This window comes from Poecilia formosa, unplaced genomic scaffold (genome assembly GCF_000485575.1).
Source record: "Poecilia formosa unplaced genomic scaffold, Poecilia_formosa-5.1.2 Scaffold514, whole genome shotgun sequence".
In the NCBI taxonomy this organism is placed as follows: Eukaryota; Metazoa; Chordata; class Actinopteri; order Cyprinodontiformes; family Poeciliidae; genus Poecilia; species Poecilia formosa.
Genome location: NW_006800453.1, coordinates 107762 through 128485, shown reverse-complemented (window position 1 = coordinate 128485; position 20724 = coordinate 107762). Strand labels below are relative to the sequence as shown.

The window sequence follows — 20724 nt, the reverse complement described above, 5'->3', positions numbered from 1 at the left end:
TACATGTTGAGAGTTAATGATAATGGAGGGTAAGTCCTTTCTCAGGTGTTCACACAATGTACGGAAAATCTGGACAGAACTCCTAACCAGATGATTACCACTCTTTCTGCTGAGCCACAGCCACCTGTGATAACTTTGCACAACAAAATAAAACATGGCCGCAAATACTACCAGCCCATATGACCTAAGCTACCTCCACAGTTTGACAATCTTTTGTGAAGATGGTCTTTGCTTAGAAACATTTGGGTTCACAGACACACTCCACTCTCGCCACAGCTCTCCGTTCGTTATGCTAATGCTGACTCTCAATAGCAGCCATTGTGAGGCAGAGCGGCTGCTGAGTTAAGCAGCAGCTTAACGATTATCAAAGTAGAAAACAGAAAACCCTGAACTGCCTGCCATGCTACATTTTAAAATCCACAATAGTAGCAGAACATGAAGAAATAATCTCATGAATGAATTATCCCAGACATCTACTAGAACGATTCAACTCTGCTGTTTTGAGCTGGTTATGTTTGAAATGACACATTTGGAAATGGAAAAGATTGATTCATGAAATTAAAAATAAATAAATTTTTAAAAATTGCATATTAAACATTTTTTTGTATAAAAAAAAAAGTGGTGTTTTGGGAGCATTATGGTATGACATATTAACTGCAAAATGAAGGAAAAGGATAGTGGCTGAAATTTGACTATTTAATGTAGGCTAACATGGAAACATCAGTGCAAAGAGGGGGATGGATATACAAAATATATGTTTGTTTTATGAGAATATAATTAAAGATTTTGGAAGTGAGGGAATGCTGAAAAATTTTAAAGACTTAATACTTTAAAATCTTTTTATGCTTCCTTTATCAAAATCCGTTGGTTCTGGAGGCTGAAGCTAACTGCTAAGCTAACGTAGACTGAAGCCAACTTTATTTATTTATTTTTTTACTTTATTTTCTTCGGTTCTTCGACAGGAAGGTGGTGTGTGAGAGAGGGGTAAGACATGCGGCAAAGATTAACAGGCCAGGATTCAAACCTGTGACGACGTAGAGGACTGAAGCCTCTGCTGGAGGTAAAACCTCACCAGTTTCACCACTGCGCCACCGCCGCGCCGGACCGCTGCCATCTTAAAACAAGTCCAACCTCATACGCCTCATAGCAGTTCAAAAATGCACAGGCCATGATATCAGCCTTAAAATCGTTACTATGTTGAAATTTAGAGGTTTATTTAGAAAGAAACTGGTGATTATTTCTACACAGTTTAGTTAGTTTTATCAATATCCCGAAATGAAACTGACTTGCAGCAAACATCATAAACCAACAACATTCACACACAAAAAACAGGAAGTGAATGTAGGAGCTGGTGCATCACCATAGATAGATCTTTCTGTCCACCTAATTTCTCTAACCCCATTTAATTCTGTTGTGCTGTAGGAGTGAAATTGAATAGAATTTCAAGTTATAACATTGACAAATAACATTTACAAATAAATATGCTTTCTTGAAATGTAAGTCAAGACTTAATTCACATCGATTTCTTACAACAGACGGGAATAAATTAAATACAAACGGATGTGGTCTACATTGCCATCCAGTGGTGTGGGAAGATATTGCATGTAATCTCTTGAAAAGAGTTTGACATATAACTAGTTATAGTTTATGCATGTAGCTTTATGTTTGTGAGGGATCTGAATGTAAGAGAAGGATGTTTTAATTACAAACTTAAGGCACACAGATAACTCATTCTGTTGGTCATAAATGATCACATCTATTGATTTATGAGTCAAAATACAAGTTTCTGCATTCAGGAGAAAGAAATTTCCCTACTAGTAACTTTTTTCCCCTTAAAACAGGAAACCACCCGTCTTTCATTCTGTTATTGTTCTGCAATTCAAGCAGTAATCATCACTTCCTCCTTGTGTAAATGGTTAACTCAAAAATCTAGGCACTCTGAGCTCAGATTACGTCTACTTTCAGAGGTGACTGTGTCCTTAACAAGCTGCCTGCGCTCCTTCTTTTGCTTTCTTCAGCTTCATGCATCTTATTCTGTCCTGGAACTCTGACAACATTTATTTTGTTAATATCTGCCTGAAAACTTTCTAAAAACGTGAAATTAGCGAGTCATGTTTGTGGAAACGAACGAAAGCAAAACTGGATCTTACCTGAGCTGCTGTCCAAAGGTAAGGTACTATTAATTATTTTTTTCTTTCTTTTTTTTTTAAATCTTTGTCCTTAGGTTTGGATTTGTGCCTGAAGGTAAACTCAGAAGCAAAACAGAATGACTTGCAAGCTTTTCATTTGTCTTAATTAGCAGCAGCACCTTAAGTGGAAGTGACCTCACAATCCTTACAAAATAAATACTGATTATTAGTATTTTCATACTTTTGAGAGGAAAAGCTTCAAAATACTTCAATTTATCTGCTAAATTGATACCCTCGTGAATTTTATGTACTATAATTCTAGAACACATTGTTATTGTGGTCTTAAGTTAATAATATTTGACTAATAAATTAATTACTTTGTCTACTAACTACTTGAAGCAGCTATTATGATAAACAGCTGACGTAGTGACAAAAACATAGAGGTGCACCATTGAGAGTTTTATTTTCAGGGATCACTAACAATTAATAATTTATTAATATACGATGTTTTAAACTTTAAAAGAATTCAACTGGGTAACCCTTTCTCTTAAATTACAGCCCACTAATTAACATGTAATGGCAAATACTTAGTAAGTGACTAATAAGAAAAAACAAATTGCCTGACTGTAGAAGAAACTGTTACCTTAGTATAACTGAAGCTGTAAAACCTTCAGTTTCATTTTGCCTGCTGACGTCCAGCTGCCTGTGGTAGCAGACTGAATGAATCAGATTCATTTCTAGGTTTTGTTCTTCATCTGCAAACGTGTCTAATTAGTCATCCTCCCTCAGTAATGGTTTCCTCACAAAAGCGTTGGTATTTATACCTGGTAGTGCTGCTTTGTGGTGGATTCACTAATTGGGTCAAACTTTTGTTTCACTCTCACTCACTCATGTTGGATTTATTTCAAAAACATCTCTCATGCAGTTATGTGGAATGCAAACTGCTGCTTCTGCAAAACGAAACTACTTGAATAAAATTTGCTGGTTCTATTCTACTTGCCAAGTAGAATAAAATCCCATATAAAATGTAGAACTGAGGAAGTGTAATGCTGTTATAATTTAGGAAGCACTTCAGAGAGATATAAAACATATTTAAAAAATGATTGACTTTTAGATTTATAAAGAACTATTAAAAATAATTATGCTTTGCTTATTTATTAACCATAGCATAAATAAATACAGATAAAACATGAATTTACATTTAATTCACAATGACCAAAAAACACAAATGTGTTTTTCAGGTATTTTAAACCATTCATATGTTTTAGGTTTAAGTGGATTGAGCGTAAAATCATTCTTCCCATTGCAACTCCAAAAAATCATTATGAATACTGCAAATATTTAAAGATTTCATAATGGATTGTCTGACTTGATTTGACTTGATTAATCATTTGCTGCAAAATGGACACATTAATGATTTACTCTCTGCATGTGATCACAGAAACAATCACTGAGGAAGTTTACTGCCTTGTTTGTGTAGCTGATTGCTGGTTGTGTGTTTGCTCTCTGCTTTCAGGGTTTGGAGCAAAACAAGAGCAAATTTCAGTGGGAAGTCCAAAACTATCTGTTTTGGACTTTTGCTGTCTCTCTCCAGCTTTTAATTTGTGCTTTGACTCTCCCCTCACAGTGAACTCTTGTTATCAGAACTGCACAGACTGGATCCTGTGTTATCTGTAAACAGAGCCCGCCTCTGCTAAGGACCAAGAACACCACAAGAACATCCCGTTTGTTGCCCTCAGAAGCCGAGAGCGGACTCACTTTTCAATTTTCCGGGGATTTTATTTTAAATTTCCCTCCTGACGATTGCGTCTCACATGGCCTGAGAGCTCACCAACAATGAATAAGTCCAGCGAAAACCCGGAGGAGGACAGAGTATCCCTCCAGAGCGACGGAAAGATGCAAGCGAACGGAGTGGCGAAAGAGGCTCTCGGCGTTCTCCAGACGTTCAGGCGGAGCATTAGGCGACCCGCCGAGAAAAGCCCCCGCTCACCCAACAGGAAGGAGTCAAAGGTCACATCCAGAGCAGAGTCAGAGTCGCCCTCCTCTCTACCGCCAGGCTCGCCCAGTGAGTAACGTTCAAACTCAGCCCCTAAAGCTTGTCCTTCTTGTATCTTTTACCCCTAGAACAACAGGTGTGATGTCATTGAAATGACCTTTTAACCCTCTGAATATTCTCAGAAGAAGCATGAGCTAAACACTAGAGTTGGTGAACTTTGTAGCTGTTAGGTAATCCTTTACACTGGGAGAAATTCTACTGAGAGCACAGCTAAAGAAATCTGTGATCAAGCACACATCGTGTTGTAATGTTGATTTTCTTTTTTTTCCAAAAAGAACCATGTAGAAAACTTGTGTAAACTTGTCGTCCTGATGTTTGTTTTGTAAGTGAGCTGGTATAAGGGTGCTGGAGGACCGGAGCGAAATCTGGCAGCAGCAGAGCTAAATAAGCCAACAAAATGGAATACCAGTCCTTGTTTATTCGCAGTGTCATTATTAGTCATTAACAGAACGTTTTTAAAGATGTACCGTAGTATTTACCTTTTACAGAAAAAAGTCTCTTTTTTTCATATTTGTTGAAACTGTCACACACAAACCTACCAAACATGGCTGCTCACCAAACTGATGGGTTGGGCAAGGAGAGCGTTAACAAGGGAGGCAACAAAGAGCCCAATGGCAACTATATGGAGGAGCTCAAACAGGAAGATATGTTGACAGGACAACTGTAAGGAGAAAGCTATCAGAAATTTTTACGGTAAAACATTCTGATAGTCGTAAGCTATGTTGGGAACAAAGCTACTTTAGAAGTTACTGTAGTGAAAGGAGAAAACACTGAACTGCTTGGCCCACACGTCTACCGGTCTGTGGCAAGACTTGAAAATCTATGCTAACAGACAGTCTCCATCCAATCGTCACTTTTCTCTGCATGGTGGATATTAAAATGGCACGAGTCGGTCCTGAGTAGCTTGAGCTGCAAAATAAATGAGAGAGACCTCAAAGAAAAGGTCGAGCATTGTTGAGTTTGGGCGTAAATAGAAACTCGTTGTCACATCAACAGATAAGCTCAGACGCTAGACCTTTGCTGACACTACGGTGAATTCAGGTTTCTTCAATCAAAGAAATGAATGTAAAACTAAAGAGGACACATACAGTTCAGTTGGATTGAAGTGACAATATTTGTTTAGTTCAAGTTGGTGGAGAATTGAAGCGTTTTGTCATTCCTGCTCTTGTTTTTCTGGTTGGTCCTGTTCAGCAAACTGCCATTTTCGCACTAATGCAAACAGAGTTTACGCTCAGTGACATTATCCTCTGTACCTGGTAAAACAATCGGTTTGTTGCTGACACAAAACGGTTACAATGTTCTGATTGATGGAGTTACACTAGGGGCTAGTTTTCACCTATCAGGAAACAAATAACTTGATATAGTTGTTTGTTAGTTTCATATATTTTTATATGTTTACAACAATCATTACATTTCTGTCTCCACTGAAACTTACACATTTCTGCACCCATATGATGTAACAGCACTATACTACTGAAACTCAAATGTCAGCAAATATTTAAATATAGAACCCTAACTCTAACCCTACCCAAATATTTAAACATAGAGTACTTTATTAACCATTTTCAGTCAACCAGATTAACAGACATTGCATTATGTCAAGTGCCATCATCAAAATCACCAACACGCANTTTTTTTCATATTTGTTGAAACTGTCACACACAAACCTACCAAACATGGCTGCTCACTTGTGCAAGGAGAGCTTTAACAAGGGAGGCAACAAAGAGCCCAATGGCAACTATATGGAGGAGCTCAAACAGGAAGATATGTTGACAGGACAACTGTAAGGAGAAAGCTATCAGAAATTTTTACGGTAAAACATTCTGATAGTCGTAAGCTATGTTGGGAACAAAGCTACTTTAGAAGTTACTGTAGTGAAAGGAGAAAACACTGAACTGCTTGGCCCACACGTCTACCGGTCTGTGGCAAGACTTGAAAATCTATGCTAACAGACAGTCTCCATCCAATCGTCACTTTTCTCTGCATGGTGGATATTAAAATGGCACGAGTCGGTCCTGAGTAGCTTGAGCTGCAAAATAAATGAGAGAGACCTCAAAGAAAAGGTCGAGCATTGTTGAGTTTGGGCGTAAATAGAAACTCGTTGTCACATCAACAGGTAAGCTCAGACATTAGACCTTTGCTGACACTGACATTCAGGTTTCTTCAATCAAAGAAATGAAAGTAAAACTAAAGAGGACACATACAGTTCAGTTGGATTGAAGTGACAATATTTGTTTAGTTCAAGTTGGTGGAGAATTGAAGCGTTTTGTCATTCCTGCTCTTGTTTTTCTGGTTGGTCCTGTTCAGCAAACTGCCATTTTCGCACTAATGCAAACAGAGTTTACGCTCAGTGACATTATCCTCTGTACCTGGTAAAACAATCGGTTTGTTGCTGACACAAAACGGTTACAATGTTCTGATTGATGGAGTTACACTAGGGGCTAGTTTTCACCTATCAGGAAACAAATAACTTGATATAGTTGTTTGTTAGTTTCATATATTTTTATGTGTTTACAACAATCATTACATTTCTGTCTCCACTGAAACTTACACATTTCAGCACCCATATGATGTAACAGCACTATACTACTGAAACTCAAATGTCAGCAAATATTTAAATATAGAACCCTAACTCTAACCCTACCCAAATATTTAAACATAGAGTACTTTATTAACCATTTTCAGTCAACCAGATTAACAGACATTGCATTATGTCAAGTGCCATCATCAAAATCACCAACACGCATCAAATGTGTCTGTCTATGTTCTGTTTATTATGGTTCAAAAGCAACTCCAATAGGTGGGCTTTTAGTCTTGATTTAGAGGAACTCAGTGTTTCAGCTGTTTTGTCATTTTTCTGGCGTTTACTTTATAAAAAGTGTTCCAGATAGAAGAGAAGCATGTGGGAACCTTATCTTTACACCGCTCTTTTGTAATCTTTAAACTCAAGTTTGAAATTCCCTGCAGACATTCCCCTGCATGGGACTTCAGTAACCAGATCTAGTAAACACTAAAGCTTCCCCAGATGCTTAAAAAGCAGCATGACCTTGTTACAAAATGTAACATAATACAACACGGAGAATAATTAAGCTAATAGTCACCTCTAGGAGGCTTTAAAATTGGTTGAATTCAGGTAATGTGGGACAGAATAGGTAGAAGATAGTACCTTAGAAATTAAAAGGTAAAACAAAGGGTGGTAATACACTGGTCTGTTAGAATACCACCAAACTCAAGGCCTGAAATATTCAAGGTTAACAGCGAAATTCCTTTTTTTCTTATCATGTTACAATTTACCTGATGTCCCAAACTTCTGACAGACCAAAACAAACACTTTAAATCTCTACAGGTGGAAGGACAAACCCGTGAGTTTTAGTGGTGTTAAATGTTCCATTCAGATTTGTCCTGTGTGGTCAGTGGTTGTACGGGCGTTCTTTCTTTCACCAGCTGTTACGCCATGTTATGATTGTGAGTTTATCTTAACGCTTCGGTTTCATTGACTGTAAGTCATGTGACTTTGTGTTAATGGTATTTGCTGTCGGCTGACATGCTGAGAAAACTTTCCGGAAAAACCTGCTTATGCCTTTGTGGTTCCCCGTCAGAGCTCTTAAAAAGCCATTGGTTTCCAGCTCAGATTCATTTGCATTACCCAGCTCTTGACACACACACACACAAACACACGCACACACACCCACACACAAATATATAAGGTACACCTGCTGATACACGACTGGACACGGATATTTACTCAACGTTGCACTGACATTGTCTCTTCCCCGTTTCTCCACCAGGTCTTAGTGCGGGCTCTCCAGCTGCATCACCCTTGAAGACCAGAGGGGGCTTCTTTCAAAAAAAGGATGAAGATCTGACAGACATGACACAACACAAACGCAAACCTCTAGCTCGCTCAAAGACAGGTACGTCTGTCGTTCAGCTTAGAATCAGTTTGGTTCCATAGTCTCAAAACCAAACTTCTGTCTCTCTTTGTTCCTGTTCTTTATGTTTGGGGTCAGTGGAGGTCATGGTTTACATTGTGACTGGACATGTTTCTGTTGAGGGTGCAACTCTGTGACGGCCTACAGAATTTGGAAACCAGTTGAGCCCTGCACGGGTCATTTTTCAACACCATGTTGAAATGAAAGTAGTTTTACAGTGGTTGGCATGCAAATGAGCTGAAGCCAACCACACATATTCACAGCTCAGGATTGGCTGGCTTGAACAGCTTTTTTTTTTCCTTTGCTTTTTTCAGGCTGTGTGACAGTTGAATTAATTTATGTTTCTAACCTTCATTTCATAATTCGTCAGTCATTAAATTGAAAGCAGTGCAGAAGTCAAGCCGCTGTGTGAGAGAACAGTGAGTGTATGACAAGCTTTTAGTATTTCAACAAATTGATAAAATGATTACAGATCTGACATGTTTAAACATGTTTTAGTGTCTTAAGTTAGCAGTTAGCACGGGTAGAGTGGCTAACTAGATAATCAAAAACCTTATTGCAACACTGAAATTTCTAAATGGATGCCAACATTTTAAAAATATAACCTGTAAAGGTGTGAAAGCTGAAAATGATAAAGTAGTTATATCACTGTAATATGTTCAGCCTTCCTGTTATTTGCTGAAAGTTTTACTCTCACTTGCTCATAGCACAGTTTCCTTTTAAATCGCTTCTTGCTGATTTGATGTTTCCTCTGACCTCACTGACGCTAAAGCAGCTAACTGACTCTTCTTCACCCAGTGTCGCCATGTAAGACGTACGGTGCATTCACAGAAACTGCGTGCTTTCTGTTCTCAGATCCCAACATGTCTAAGCTGACCGACTCCCTTCTGAAGAAAGGATCCTCACTTCGCAGAAGTCTGAGGTTTCCCTCCAAGAAGGAGAACGACAAAGCGGCCAGGCAGGAGCCTCTGGCTGCTGAGGCCCTGCCTGAAATGAGGGAGGAGAAAGAAACGGAGGTGGAGGAGATGGAGGAGATGGAGGAGCTGTACACGCTGCCTGAAATTCCACACACACCACTGTCAGGTACGCACCATCACAGGTTATTTTACGCTTCTCAATCAGTTTATTTGGGTACAGCTGAAGCAGATATAAATGGAGAGGGTTTCTGCTTTGAGGCCTTTCATCCTCCCTCCACATTGCTACATCTAGACAGTAAATATGGACTTTTCCACCCATGTAGAAGCTAAAAGACACCTTTGAAATGTCAGAGCACTCTGCTTGGTGGAAGGTTCTGCAAGAGGTGGAGCTGGGGCTCTAAAAGGAACCGAAAGCCGTCATTACTGTCATTCTTTATAACTTTGTTTTTCATCTTTTGACCATGTAAATTATGTACTGCAAATAAGAGCTACTGCATTTTGTTACGTGTGCATGCCAACAGAATATAACTAACTTACATAAATATACATTCCCAGTTTAAATGGCCAAAACATAGAATCTGTAGTGATGATTTGCACAACAAACTGTACAAGCTGACATTTCACATATTAGAGAAATGCTCATCTGTGGCTTTCATGTATATTCACACCTCATGAACTTTTTCACATTTTGTCACATTACAACCACGAAACTTTATTGTAATTTAACAGGATTTCACGAGGTGGACTAGTCAAAGCAGGAAAGTGAAAAGAAAGTAATACATTTTCAATGTCTACTACAAATAAAAATCTGAAAAGTGTGGCATACATTTGTATTAATCTCTTTACCACAAGACATGCAGACACTGCAAACATGTGCTCTGGTTAGATGAGATGGAAATGAAAGGGGGATGCTGTTCTATGGCACAGTGACAGCGCTCAGCGTGCACTGAAGGATGGATGGATGAAAACCTCCCAAGGACAGGGGCAGCAACCTTAGCATTCAGCCAAAGGGAATGATTTAGATCAAAGCATATTCATGTGTTAGAATGGCCCAGTCCAAGGCCAGATCTAAATGGCAAGAATTGAATATTGATTCTTACAGACGTTTTCTGTTCAATCCAATTGATCATGAGTTACTTTGGTAAAGTAGATGTGGCTTAGATACAAGTGTGGCGCACATGTACGCCACACTTTTCAGATTGTATTTATGTAAAAAATTAAACTAAAGCCATGATGAATATCATTTTTCTTTTACTTCACAATTATGTTCAACTTTGTGTTTCTATGTCTCATAAAATCACACTGAAATACATTGCTTCTTGAAAAAAAATGGAAAGAAGAACATGATTATTTTGCAAGTTACTGTGTTACTGCACATTACTCTGGATTATTTTATTGTTGGCTACATTTGAATAAGGAGTAATCATGAAGTGAGTAAAATCAGTGATCTCATAGAGTTCATCTATTCAAATAAAATCTAAATGAATAGGCCAGGTTTGACATTTACTGTCTGGAAAGTCACCAGGTTTAGACATTTTATTATGTTTAAGAAGCAAAGTTTATACTGTCCCACTTGTTCAGCGTTCTTGTTTCTCGCCGCTTGTGGGGAAACAAGAATTAAGGATAGAAAAAAGTCTCATGCAGCTCCGTTCATCCTACTGTCTGTATGTGCAGATCTCTTCTTTGTCTCTGTTTTTGCAACACAAGCAGCTAAAGATAATCTTGTTTCAGCTACAAACACACAACGTCACAGAAAACGTCTGTAGTATAAACGTTCACAGGGGAAGATAATCCACTTCAGTTAAAACTGCTAATGAAGATTTAGTCTTATTTGAAGAATTTGATGTTGGAGGAGGATGAGTTGAACCCATTTTGCTATTCCCATTAATGTTTCTACATTAATGGGCAAATAGTGTAAATAATCAACCAGTAATGACTAATAACAAATCCACATTAAAGATGCACCAATCTGAGCTTTGTGCTTAGTTTCCAATCACAAGTTTTCATAAATATTAGACTGATTTTAGCAAGTTCTAACTATAAATATAATTTTAGTGGCAGCGTTGAAAATATTACGTTTTTTAAGCTTCTTGCAGTGGTTGAATATTAGAGAGCAGTTATTTTTAAAACAGCGACAAAATGGCTGGAGCAAAATGTTTTAAATTGCCTTTAATTGCTTTCACAAGCTAATCGCTAGCTTTCCAACCACACTAGCGATTAGCTTGAAAAGCACGCTAGCATTACAATATCTGTAATGCTAGCATGTCAAAATCTCCATCTTAACTTGGAGATTTGGTCAGATTTTGGTCAGAGATTTGGCCAATTCCAGTGTATTCCATAATGAAGGAGCAAATTGACCCAGAACTGACTTCAGTAGATTTCAAGAAAGCTGATTGAATGTTTGTTGATATTTTTTCTTTGACTGTAGTGTTTGCTCTGTAACCAGTGGTTCATCTCGACTTCATTTTTAAACACTTTCCTGATACTGAAAGTGACTAACTTTAAGTGACTTTGGGGTACCTGAATGCAATTACTTATTTTGGTGCATTCATTAATGAAAAAAATGTCAGATTTTTGAGCTTTCAGTTACTGCAATACTGGACTGAAATGGAAACTGCCAAGTTCTTACATCTGTAGTCTTCTCAGGGTTTTCTAAAAGATTTCTTTGGACTTTTTAATTTATTTAACATCATTTCCAACAATGTAAAGTAGAAGCAATTTGAAACAGGGCTTGCGATGCCTCTTCTGTGATTTGCTGCTGGTTTTAAAGACACATTTTGTAATGCTGCTCCCTTATGTTTCCTGTTAGGTTTGGACTGTTTATATGAAAGCAGCAGATTAAAAAATGGATTATGTCGTAGAAACGTCAAGGAATTCATTTGAAAATGAATCATTCAGCTTCCAGTAATTTAGAATAAAACTGAAGTCTAAGTGACTCTACAGGCATGAAAAAAAGAAGACGTCTGTCATTTTTTCTTTTTTTTTTTTACCTTCAGTTATGCAGATCAACAAGCTGATAGAGATGGAGGTTCTGGAGGAAGCTCATCTGAACCTGCTTGCCATGCGACTGGAGTTTCAGAAGGAGCAACAGCAAACTGGTGACAACTCCCCCATGGAGTTGGCAAAGAAGGAGAAAGACCTGGCCCTCCTCTATACGGACCTCAGGAAAAAGATTTGCACCATAGTCTGTGATTCCAACTCCTTTCCTGCCAGGAACAAGGCACTACTGGTCCATGTGGCTCGCATCATCCAGGAGGAGGAGAAGAGGGCCGAGGAACCAGGCGGCCTGCCAGACAGCTGGATGGAGGCCTGGAGGGAGGCAGTGTCCCAGGGCGTGCAGGTCAAGGTCAACGGCGTTCATCTGGAGAAGAAGGAACATAATTCATCCTGGTTGGCGGTCCATCTCGGGCTCTTGGGAAAAACTATTGTAGAGGATCTGGAGAATGTGAAGCGGGAGCTGCGATGGTCCTACCCACCCAGCTTCAAGGTCTTCAGCACCTACGTGAAGAGCTACCACAGAATCATCGGGCAGCACTTGAGGAAGCTGGAGCCGCAGGTGACCGAGCTAAAGGATCTGTACGCTCTACTGGACTGGATCCTCAACAAATACAAGAGGTGGGGGAATAAAGGAATGTTGTGTTACTGTATTTCTATTGGAAGGTTGTCAATCTGATGCTCTCACTGTTTGACAGACAATGGACTTAGAATGGTTGCATAGGCAGCGGTTATGTCCACCCACTGGGATGGACATAACATTTTAAACATAGTCATTGGTTGTTGGTGTGTTGCACTATCCTGCAAAGGTATTCATACAAACAAAAACTTAAACATATTTTAATCAGATTTTATGTGACTGAACAATGCAAAGTATTGCATTGTGAAGTGAGGTACACGTGCATTGGAATTACACATAACAGCCACCACAAACATTACCTGGGAAACTGGTCAGACTTAATGGAAATAAGGGGCAATACAGGAAGAAAAACTTTAGGACATTGCAGCCAACTTAAAACTAGGCTGGATGGCAACCGTGGATAAATGGCCAGAGCTACAATTAAATATTTAGATCCAGACACCATTTCATGACCTATGTTGCCAAAAGTATTTGATCGTACCAGAGGTGAAGGTGAGTCAGGAGTCAGGAGCTTGACCTGTAGCCTGTGAGGCTCGAATCTCCACTCCATCTGTATCAGTCGTTGTGTCCTTGGGCAAGAAACTTCATTCACCTTGTCTGCTGGTGGTGATCAGAGGGGCTGGTGATGCTGATTGTCAGCAGCCTCTCTACTGTCAGTCTGCCCTAGGGCAGCTGTGGCTACAATGTAGCTTACCACCATCAGGGTGTGAATGTGTGTGTGTGTGAATGACTGAATGTAGTGTAAAGCGCTTTTGAGTCCTCTGGACCAGATAAAGTTCTATACAAGTGCAGGTCATTTACCACTTACATTGTCTGCAATCACACACATACACTACTCTCAAAAAGTTAGAGGTAATTGGATTTCAAGTGAAAGTTGAGGAAAATGTAAGAAGCTCACTCTACCATTATGTTCTAACAATAGGGCATTGATGTAAAACCATGTAATGGGGAGTTCCTCATGTCAAGCAATACACTGAAACAAACTCTAACAACAGTGCTGGGAATGCCACAACAAAAATGAAATGTCAGTGTCTCAGTAACGTATCATGTGTCCTTGATTATCAACGAAAGCATCTTATGTTGTTCACAAGTCATTCAGTCGACTCATTGTCTACCGAGTCATGGTATCCCAGTCTTCCTGAAGGACGGCCCTTGGGTCATCGAGGTTCTCTGGTTCAGAGTTAAACCACTCAGATGATATCAGAGGTATTTTTTTTATGAAATTCAGGTCTGGAGAAATTGCAGGCCACTCCATGCAATTTCAGCTAGTAACAGCTAGCTGAAATTGCATGGAGAAACAGCTAGTTTTCAGTAGCTGTTTCCTACCGATTTAACGTTGATGAGTTCTGGCACTGTCGTCCATAAAGATGAAATCAGGCCTGTGTTGTTCAAGCAGAAACACAACGACTGGAGTGATGATGTCATTCAGGTAGTATGGTCTTGTCACTGTACTATTCACAAGGTGTAGGACAGTTCTGAACCATCTTCTGACACCGCAACTCCCCCACCACCAAAAGCTCATCTGGTGACAACAGTGGCTGATCATTGGCTGCTATCATTTCTGCTCAATATGAATCGACTTTCATCAGAGAACAACCCTGAGACCTACTGGTTCCTTATCCAGCATAAAAGCTCCCTGGAGCAGGCGCCATGCAAGATGACAGTGCCTGTGACAGGTTGTGTGGTCAGGTATCCTTGCAGGTCATCTAGCACACAGACACACAGTGGTAAATGAACTTGAGTGACATCCCATTGTTAATCCATCTACTAAAGGTTTTCCACAAGGTTTAGGAGTGTGTTTATTGAGATTAGTGGACATTCTTCTGGATTCTATGCAACTTCATCAGGTTCTTTCTCAACAACATTGTGAAACAGTCTTGTTTTACAGTAGTTTTCCAACTGTTTTGTCCTCATGGCAACTCGCAAACCCACACTTGTACAATGGGTTGCTAATGTTGTATGCTAACCAGAACGGCAGATGAAGCTTGCTTGTCTGTTGCAATTGGCTCTGCAGAAAGCTGGCAGCCTTTGCGTCCTCTTTGTCTCAGCATCTATTGACCCTGCTTTTATGTGGCCTAAGACTTTGAAGCTGAGTTGCACCCACTTTGTCATAATACCATAATAACAGATTACTATCAAATTTTGTAAAAGCATTTCAAAAAAGGACAAATTGCACAGTTTGTGACCTACCAAGGTACCATGAAAGAATTCACAAAGTTCCTGAGTGAAAGCCATTCCTTGTGGATGTTTGCAGGAACAGTCGACACACCTGAGTTGAATGATCTGTATGGGTGTTTGCATCAACAATCATAACAGAAAACTAACATATCTGGGCAGCACATAAAACCTATTTGTGAACTGGAGTACCAGCAAAAGGGAGGCACTGAGGAGGAAGTATTAAAAAACAGCACAGATCATTTTGCTGACATTTTAACTTTGAATCAGACCACACCAAACCAACATGTTATGCTTAAAATGCAAATTTGGAGTCTAAAAATCCCCCAGCTGATCTAATATATATTTTTTAAAAAAAACCCTGATATGGACAGAATGGAAACATTCAATTCAGGTCATGGACACGTTTCTCACAAATTAGGTAGAGTCATAAATTCTACAGTTACACAGAATCATTCTTTTTATTTACTTTGAAACAAAATCTGTGTATTACAATATTCTAAACTGCAATGTAGCGATTGACCACTGAAATTTTACTAAATCTGATAATATGAATTCATTCCCTGACATACTGCAATAGGCTACAAATTCTTAGAAAATTCTGGATTTTGTAATATTTGACAGTTTTTTTCATGTCATGAGGAAGCCGTGTGATTGGCTCTGACTCCAAGTCAACAGGTCTGTTCACATGAAGCCTTCTCTCAGTGGGATGTGTTGTTTTTAGCTTGCTTCGGTGCTTGGCACATGTCACAACATGTGACTGGTATTCTTTTTCACTCCAACAGTGAGAAGATCATGGGAAGTTTCTGCTTGCAGCCGGACATGGCGGAGGAAAGTGCTGACCTGCAACTACAGGAAGGATTCCTGAAGCAGCTTTTGGAGAAGTACTGCTGCAAAGTAAAGGTAACATAAAAAAGAAAGAAAGAAAGAAAGAAAAAAAATTCCTATACCACCTTTCAAGATAAAAATCACACAGGTCTTTACAATAAGAACAAGTAGGAACAAGCCTACTGAAAAAAAGCTGGAAGATGAGAAACTCAAAGCCTCAGCCAGCAGGAGCAGAACCCTCCATATACCCCCTTCTCCCAGGTGAAAGAGCATCTTTTGACCTGTAGGGTGCGCTATCTGGCAGATTTTGGACTGTAGGTAAAAGCTGACGTTTCAAATCATTCTAAAAGGGTATGAGTAAAATTTAAAGGGGCAGAAATATGTAGTCAACTTTTTTAGCTTTACTTCATGTTATTATGTTATTCCCTCATCAGAAACATAACTAGAGTGTTGATATGTTTCTTTCATGAATTTTTGACAAATCGTTTAATCTCCATGGCAACCATTTAGTTGTGAACAATGCCTGGGTGGCTCTAGCTCCGCCTTCAAGGCACAGCTCCTCCTCAGAGCTGCAGTTTCCAGGCTTTTGAGCTTCTGCTCACAGAGCAGCTCTCCGCCACTCAGCTCCTTCAGACTAGCCAGCATCTATTAGCAAACACTTGGAGCAACTGCACACATGCTGAGCTCATTATAGGAGCTACTTCTCAGTGGAACACTAAAGGGCTGTTAGAGGGACCATTTTTTTCATGACTTCAAATCAAGTTCCCAGAGTCTGCAGGAAGAGAGGAGCAGCACATCGTCCTGTGTGAAGTTCCCACAGTTGGTTGTGATTGTCATCTGCTGCTAAAATGGTTTTATTAACTACAAAGTCAGTGCAGCTGACAGAGTTCATGGATACTTTACCTCAGTTAGACCATGGTGGTGGTGGGATCAGGATAACTGCTGTGTTATCTTCGAAAAAATAATATAAAGACCTCTGCTCTTTTTTATTTTATTTTATTTTCTTCACCGGCCTTTGCTTTGGTTCCATTATTGATTTTTTTTCAAATCATTTTTATTTATTTCACCAGGTGAGTGATCAAGAACAAATTCTTACTTACAGTAACAGCCTGGCGGGGAGGGAAGAACGCAGAGGAACGTCAAGCTGGACACTACAATAAGCGACAAACATTAGCAACACTGTTGAAATCATAAGACAGTTAAAAAACAACAACAACAATGCAGAGTATTTTTCATTCAGCTAAAAATGAAAAATACTTCATTTTTAGCTGAAGTATGTGAGGGTTTCTTTAAAATACCTTTACAAGTACCTAATGTTACGAACAAGCTCAACTTTATCACTTTTTGAAGTTTCTTCCAGTCTTTTGCTGCAGCATAATGGAAAGATAGTTCTTCATATTCAGGTTTAATTTGGGGAAAAGTGAGCATAATGTAGTCAGCATTTTTCATCTTGACTACAGTGTTATTTTTGGACACTGGACGTCTACGTATTTTAAAACAGATACATGAACACTCCCTAAGACTGAACTGTCATTTACAAACAAGAAAATGTGATTTCAGCTCAAATCAAATTTCCAAATAATCAGCCTGAAATGATCCCGTTCCTTCCTGCTGAGACTCGTGTTTTGACAGTGCTGGCCTGCTGTTTTTCTCTCTGTGTGTGTGTGTGTGTGTGTGTGTGTGTGTGTGTGTGTGTGTGTGTGTGTGTGTGCTGCAGGAGGACATGAGCGCTCTGCTGGACAGAGTGATTGAACTCGAACATGAGACTGTGTGGAAAGACAAGACGGAGCCCCAGAGGGAAGATAACCTGCTGCTCTCTCTGTTTCCTATGGACATTTGGACTGTAAGACCCCCATAGTGATAAATCATTCTGCTTCAGTTTAACTAATAAAAAGCAGAGTCATTTTTTCTTTAAATCAATATTTCTAATTAGAAATGATGAAGATTTAAGAGCTTGAATAAAAAAAGTTACATTTTCATGCAGCTTTTAAATGCTACCTATCAGCAGAGAAGATTATTTCCAATCAGTATATTAATTAATAATCTAACCTGTGTGAACATATCAGCTGTAGCCTTGTCCTACTAACTCTACATGAATAAGCACATGAGCTGACTGAGTGTCTTTAGTTATATTCTAATCAAAATGTTTAGCTGGAATTTCTTATTAAAGTGAAGTAGTTAACGTTATTAGAGTTCAGCCATTTTTAAGCATTATGTTTACAAACTATTGTGCTTGTTTCAACTTTAACTTTTAATTTGAATGGCTATTTTTTTAAAACTCTCCAAAATTCAGTTTTATAGTGTATTATTTCAGTGCTTTTATCAGAAATGATGTCACATTTTGGTTTAACCACTTATGTTCCCCAACTCTGTTGGAAGGAAGTGTTTTAGTTTTAGTGTCTAAAAAATAATATCATTAATGTGCCATGTAATAACTTTTGATATGATATGAATGATATTGTGATACATTTTCTTTTTGTACATTTTTGTCTCTTTTTCAGCCTCCATATTTTCAATTGGATTATATATACAAACTATTCATGAAAGTTACACATAAAAGTATAAATATCCAATTTAATGCAGGGTTGCATCCATTTGATGGCAGTAGAGCCTCATGTTCCCGTTTCTGCCTGCAGGCTGTTAAAGGAAAAGTGGACCACTCTGGAAAACTGGACCCTGATCTGGTGAAGAAAGTCATCGTTTCCTGCCTGGAGGAGTTGAAAAGTTTTCCCAGGAAGTATGATTACAAATAATACTAATTTTAGTAACATGCACATATTCAACATGCTCAAAACGTTTGAGTTGATCTTAAGTCTTGATGATGAAAGTCATTGTGATCAAAAAGATTTGGTGTAGAACAAAGGAAATATCTCCATAAGAGAGTTTCTCTCAGTTGTGTTGGAAACTATCACAATCATCTCAAACAAAAACACTTCAAATTAAATAAAAACATGCAGATAAAACCCAGAGCAACCTGTCAGAGTAATAATACCAGTGAAAAACTCAAAGTTTGTTCAATAGAAAAAAAAACTAAAACCGAAAAAAAACATCCCAAAAAGATTTGAAACAGAAAAATTATTTTGATCTGAAGAAAAGTTTGAAACTGACAAAAAAAGAGACTTGAAATTGACAAAATAGATTGAAAATAGATTTGAAACTGGAAACAAAAGTGCAAGTCTACTTTTCATCTTCAAGTTTGTTTTTTGTTTTTTTTCAGTTTCAAATTGTTTTTCTTTTGAGCAAAGTTCATGACCCCGATGTAGCTCTGAGGTCAGCTTCCCACAGGATGGCGCTAAGACACCTATGAACTGCAGGTTGGGATTTCATTTTCATGTCTCAAAATACCATTGAATTCATGTAACTAATTAGTCAAAAGCTCAAATAGTTTAGGAAGCCATTTCAAACGTTTTCGTATCATCTAAACCTTTTCACATGATTTCCTTTCAGTTTTTCTATCCATACTTGACTTTATGGCACATATATATTTTTTCAAATGAATCTTATGGAAAAGACCAACATGTTGCCACTAATTGTGAAGCAAAGGGTAGTTTACTCATAAATTTACAAATAAAAATCTGAAAAGTGTGATGTACATTTGCATTGAGTCTCCTTTACTTTGATCGCCTTGAATAAAATCCAGTTTAAGTGTCTTTTAGCTGTTCTAAATGCAGTAAGTTTGTTTCTAGCCTCAAAGGTTTGAACGAACAGAATTGTGAATCGTGAGGAACCCAGCAGAAAGGATCCAGAACATTTCACTGAGCTCTGTTCAGTCTGTCATTAGAAAGAAACAAACAGACGAGCTTAAAACTGAACTACTTTTATAGTAAATGCAAAATGTGGCCAACCTCCTCCCCCCCCCCGGAAAAAAAAAAAAACATTGTTCCGAAAACAAAGTCAGATCCTAATTTCTCCATTTCTATTTGAGGGGATTCTGAAGACGTGTCGTTGCCCTCCCACTCTACAATCATGTGTTACTTTGTGTTGGTTTGTCAGTTATAACAACAATACAGTACCTCACAGATTATTAATACATATATATTTATATCTATATTTTGCAATAGGTCATGAGGGTAGGAATGGACGTGTGTGGGTGTTTCCCTCCTCGGTTTTTCTTTATTTGTGGCAACTTCTTCTGGAGACTTTGTGGGAATGTCAGGGAGATCCCCGCACAACACTCACACAGAGGCATTCATTGAGTCAAATCAATGATAAAATATGAGATTAATTTCAAAAACATTATGGAGGTGGAAACAGGACTTGTTTGCATATATATGTAGTTAATCTGAACGCTTTAAAGAAAACTAAACATTGGTTTTAGGTTGAGATCACTGTCAGAATGTACACTTCTTAAACTAAAAAAATATTTTTGCAGTCAATAGATATCAACATGATTCTGATTACTGCTGACAGATCTAAAAGCAGGGCAATCTGTCAGTTCTAAAGTTCACAAACTGCAACTGTCAAGGGCAAAACTTTGGCAACGTGTTCTTCCTCAGATTAGCTTTAGCTTGACGTGCCTCTTGTTCAAGTTACCTTTCTGTGCTGTGGACACATTTACTGCAGTAGAGACTCTTCCACATTTCTCTGTAGATGTTTTTAAGGCCCAATTAAAACTAGCTTGGTTTCAGCATTTAAGCAAAATGAGGTAAAATGAGGTATTTAGATATAAGAAATATTGACTCGGGATACAAATGTACGCCACACTTTTCAGATTGTGATTGGTAAATAACTCTAGAAAAATCCTTCCCTTCACAGTTATCTGTTACTGTGTCGGTCTGCTCCAGTGGTGTCCAAAGAACCCAGAACGTTTTAGATAGATAATACTACAAATGTATTGTCATTCTTTTCACTTGCTCAATAATAAACTAAGCATGCAATATTTTTATAAAACAAAGTTCAATTTTATTTTGAAGGCAAACGATTTGAGGCGAACCCTGAAAAACTTGAAAAGGAGTCTTGCATGTTTGTCTCATTCGAAGAAAGGCGTCCAGTTTACAGATTCTTTGGGACTCATGGGAAAGAAAAAAAAAAAAATAAAAAAAAATAAAAAAAA

At 38.4% G+C, this 20724-nt stretch overlaps 1 protein-coding gene across 3 annotated transcripts in view; it reads left to right on the top strand.

Annotated features, from left to right (window-relative positions):
- The first annotated feature begins 372 nt into the window (after positions 1 to 372).
- Positions 373 to 20724, top strand: part of LOC103129103 (exocyst complex component 3-like 4) — a 32661-nt gene continuing 12309 nt past the window's right edge. Inside the window, exons 1-8 of one of the 3 annotated variants that reach the window (XM_007540067.2) lie at positions 373 to 2168; positions 3757 to 4194; positions 7974 to 8099; positions 8973 to 9200; positions 12031 to 12649; positions 15629 to 15746; positions 17389 to 17514; positions 18308 to 18408. In XM_007540067.2, the coding sequence (XP_007540129.1) occupies positions 3966 to 4194; positions 7974 to 8099; positions 8973 to 9200; positions 12031 to 12649; positions 15629 to 15746; positions 17389 to 17514; positions 18308 to 18408 (1547 nt within the window). In that variant the 5' untranslated portion in view covers positions 373 to 2168; positions 3757 to 3965. Of the gene's footprint in view, positions 2169 to 3645; positions 4195 to 7973; positions 8100 to 8972; positions 9201 to 12030; positions 12650 to 15628; positions 15747 to 17388; positions 17515 to 18307; positions 18409 to 20724 lie in introns of all 3 variants that reach the window. The other 2 variants (XM_007540066.2, XM_016664821.1) reach the window with 2 other exon arrangements.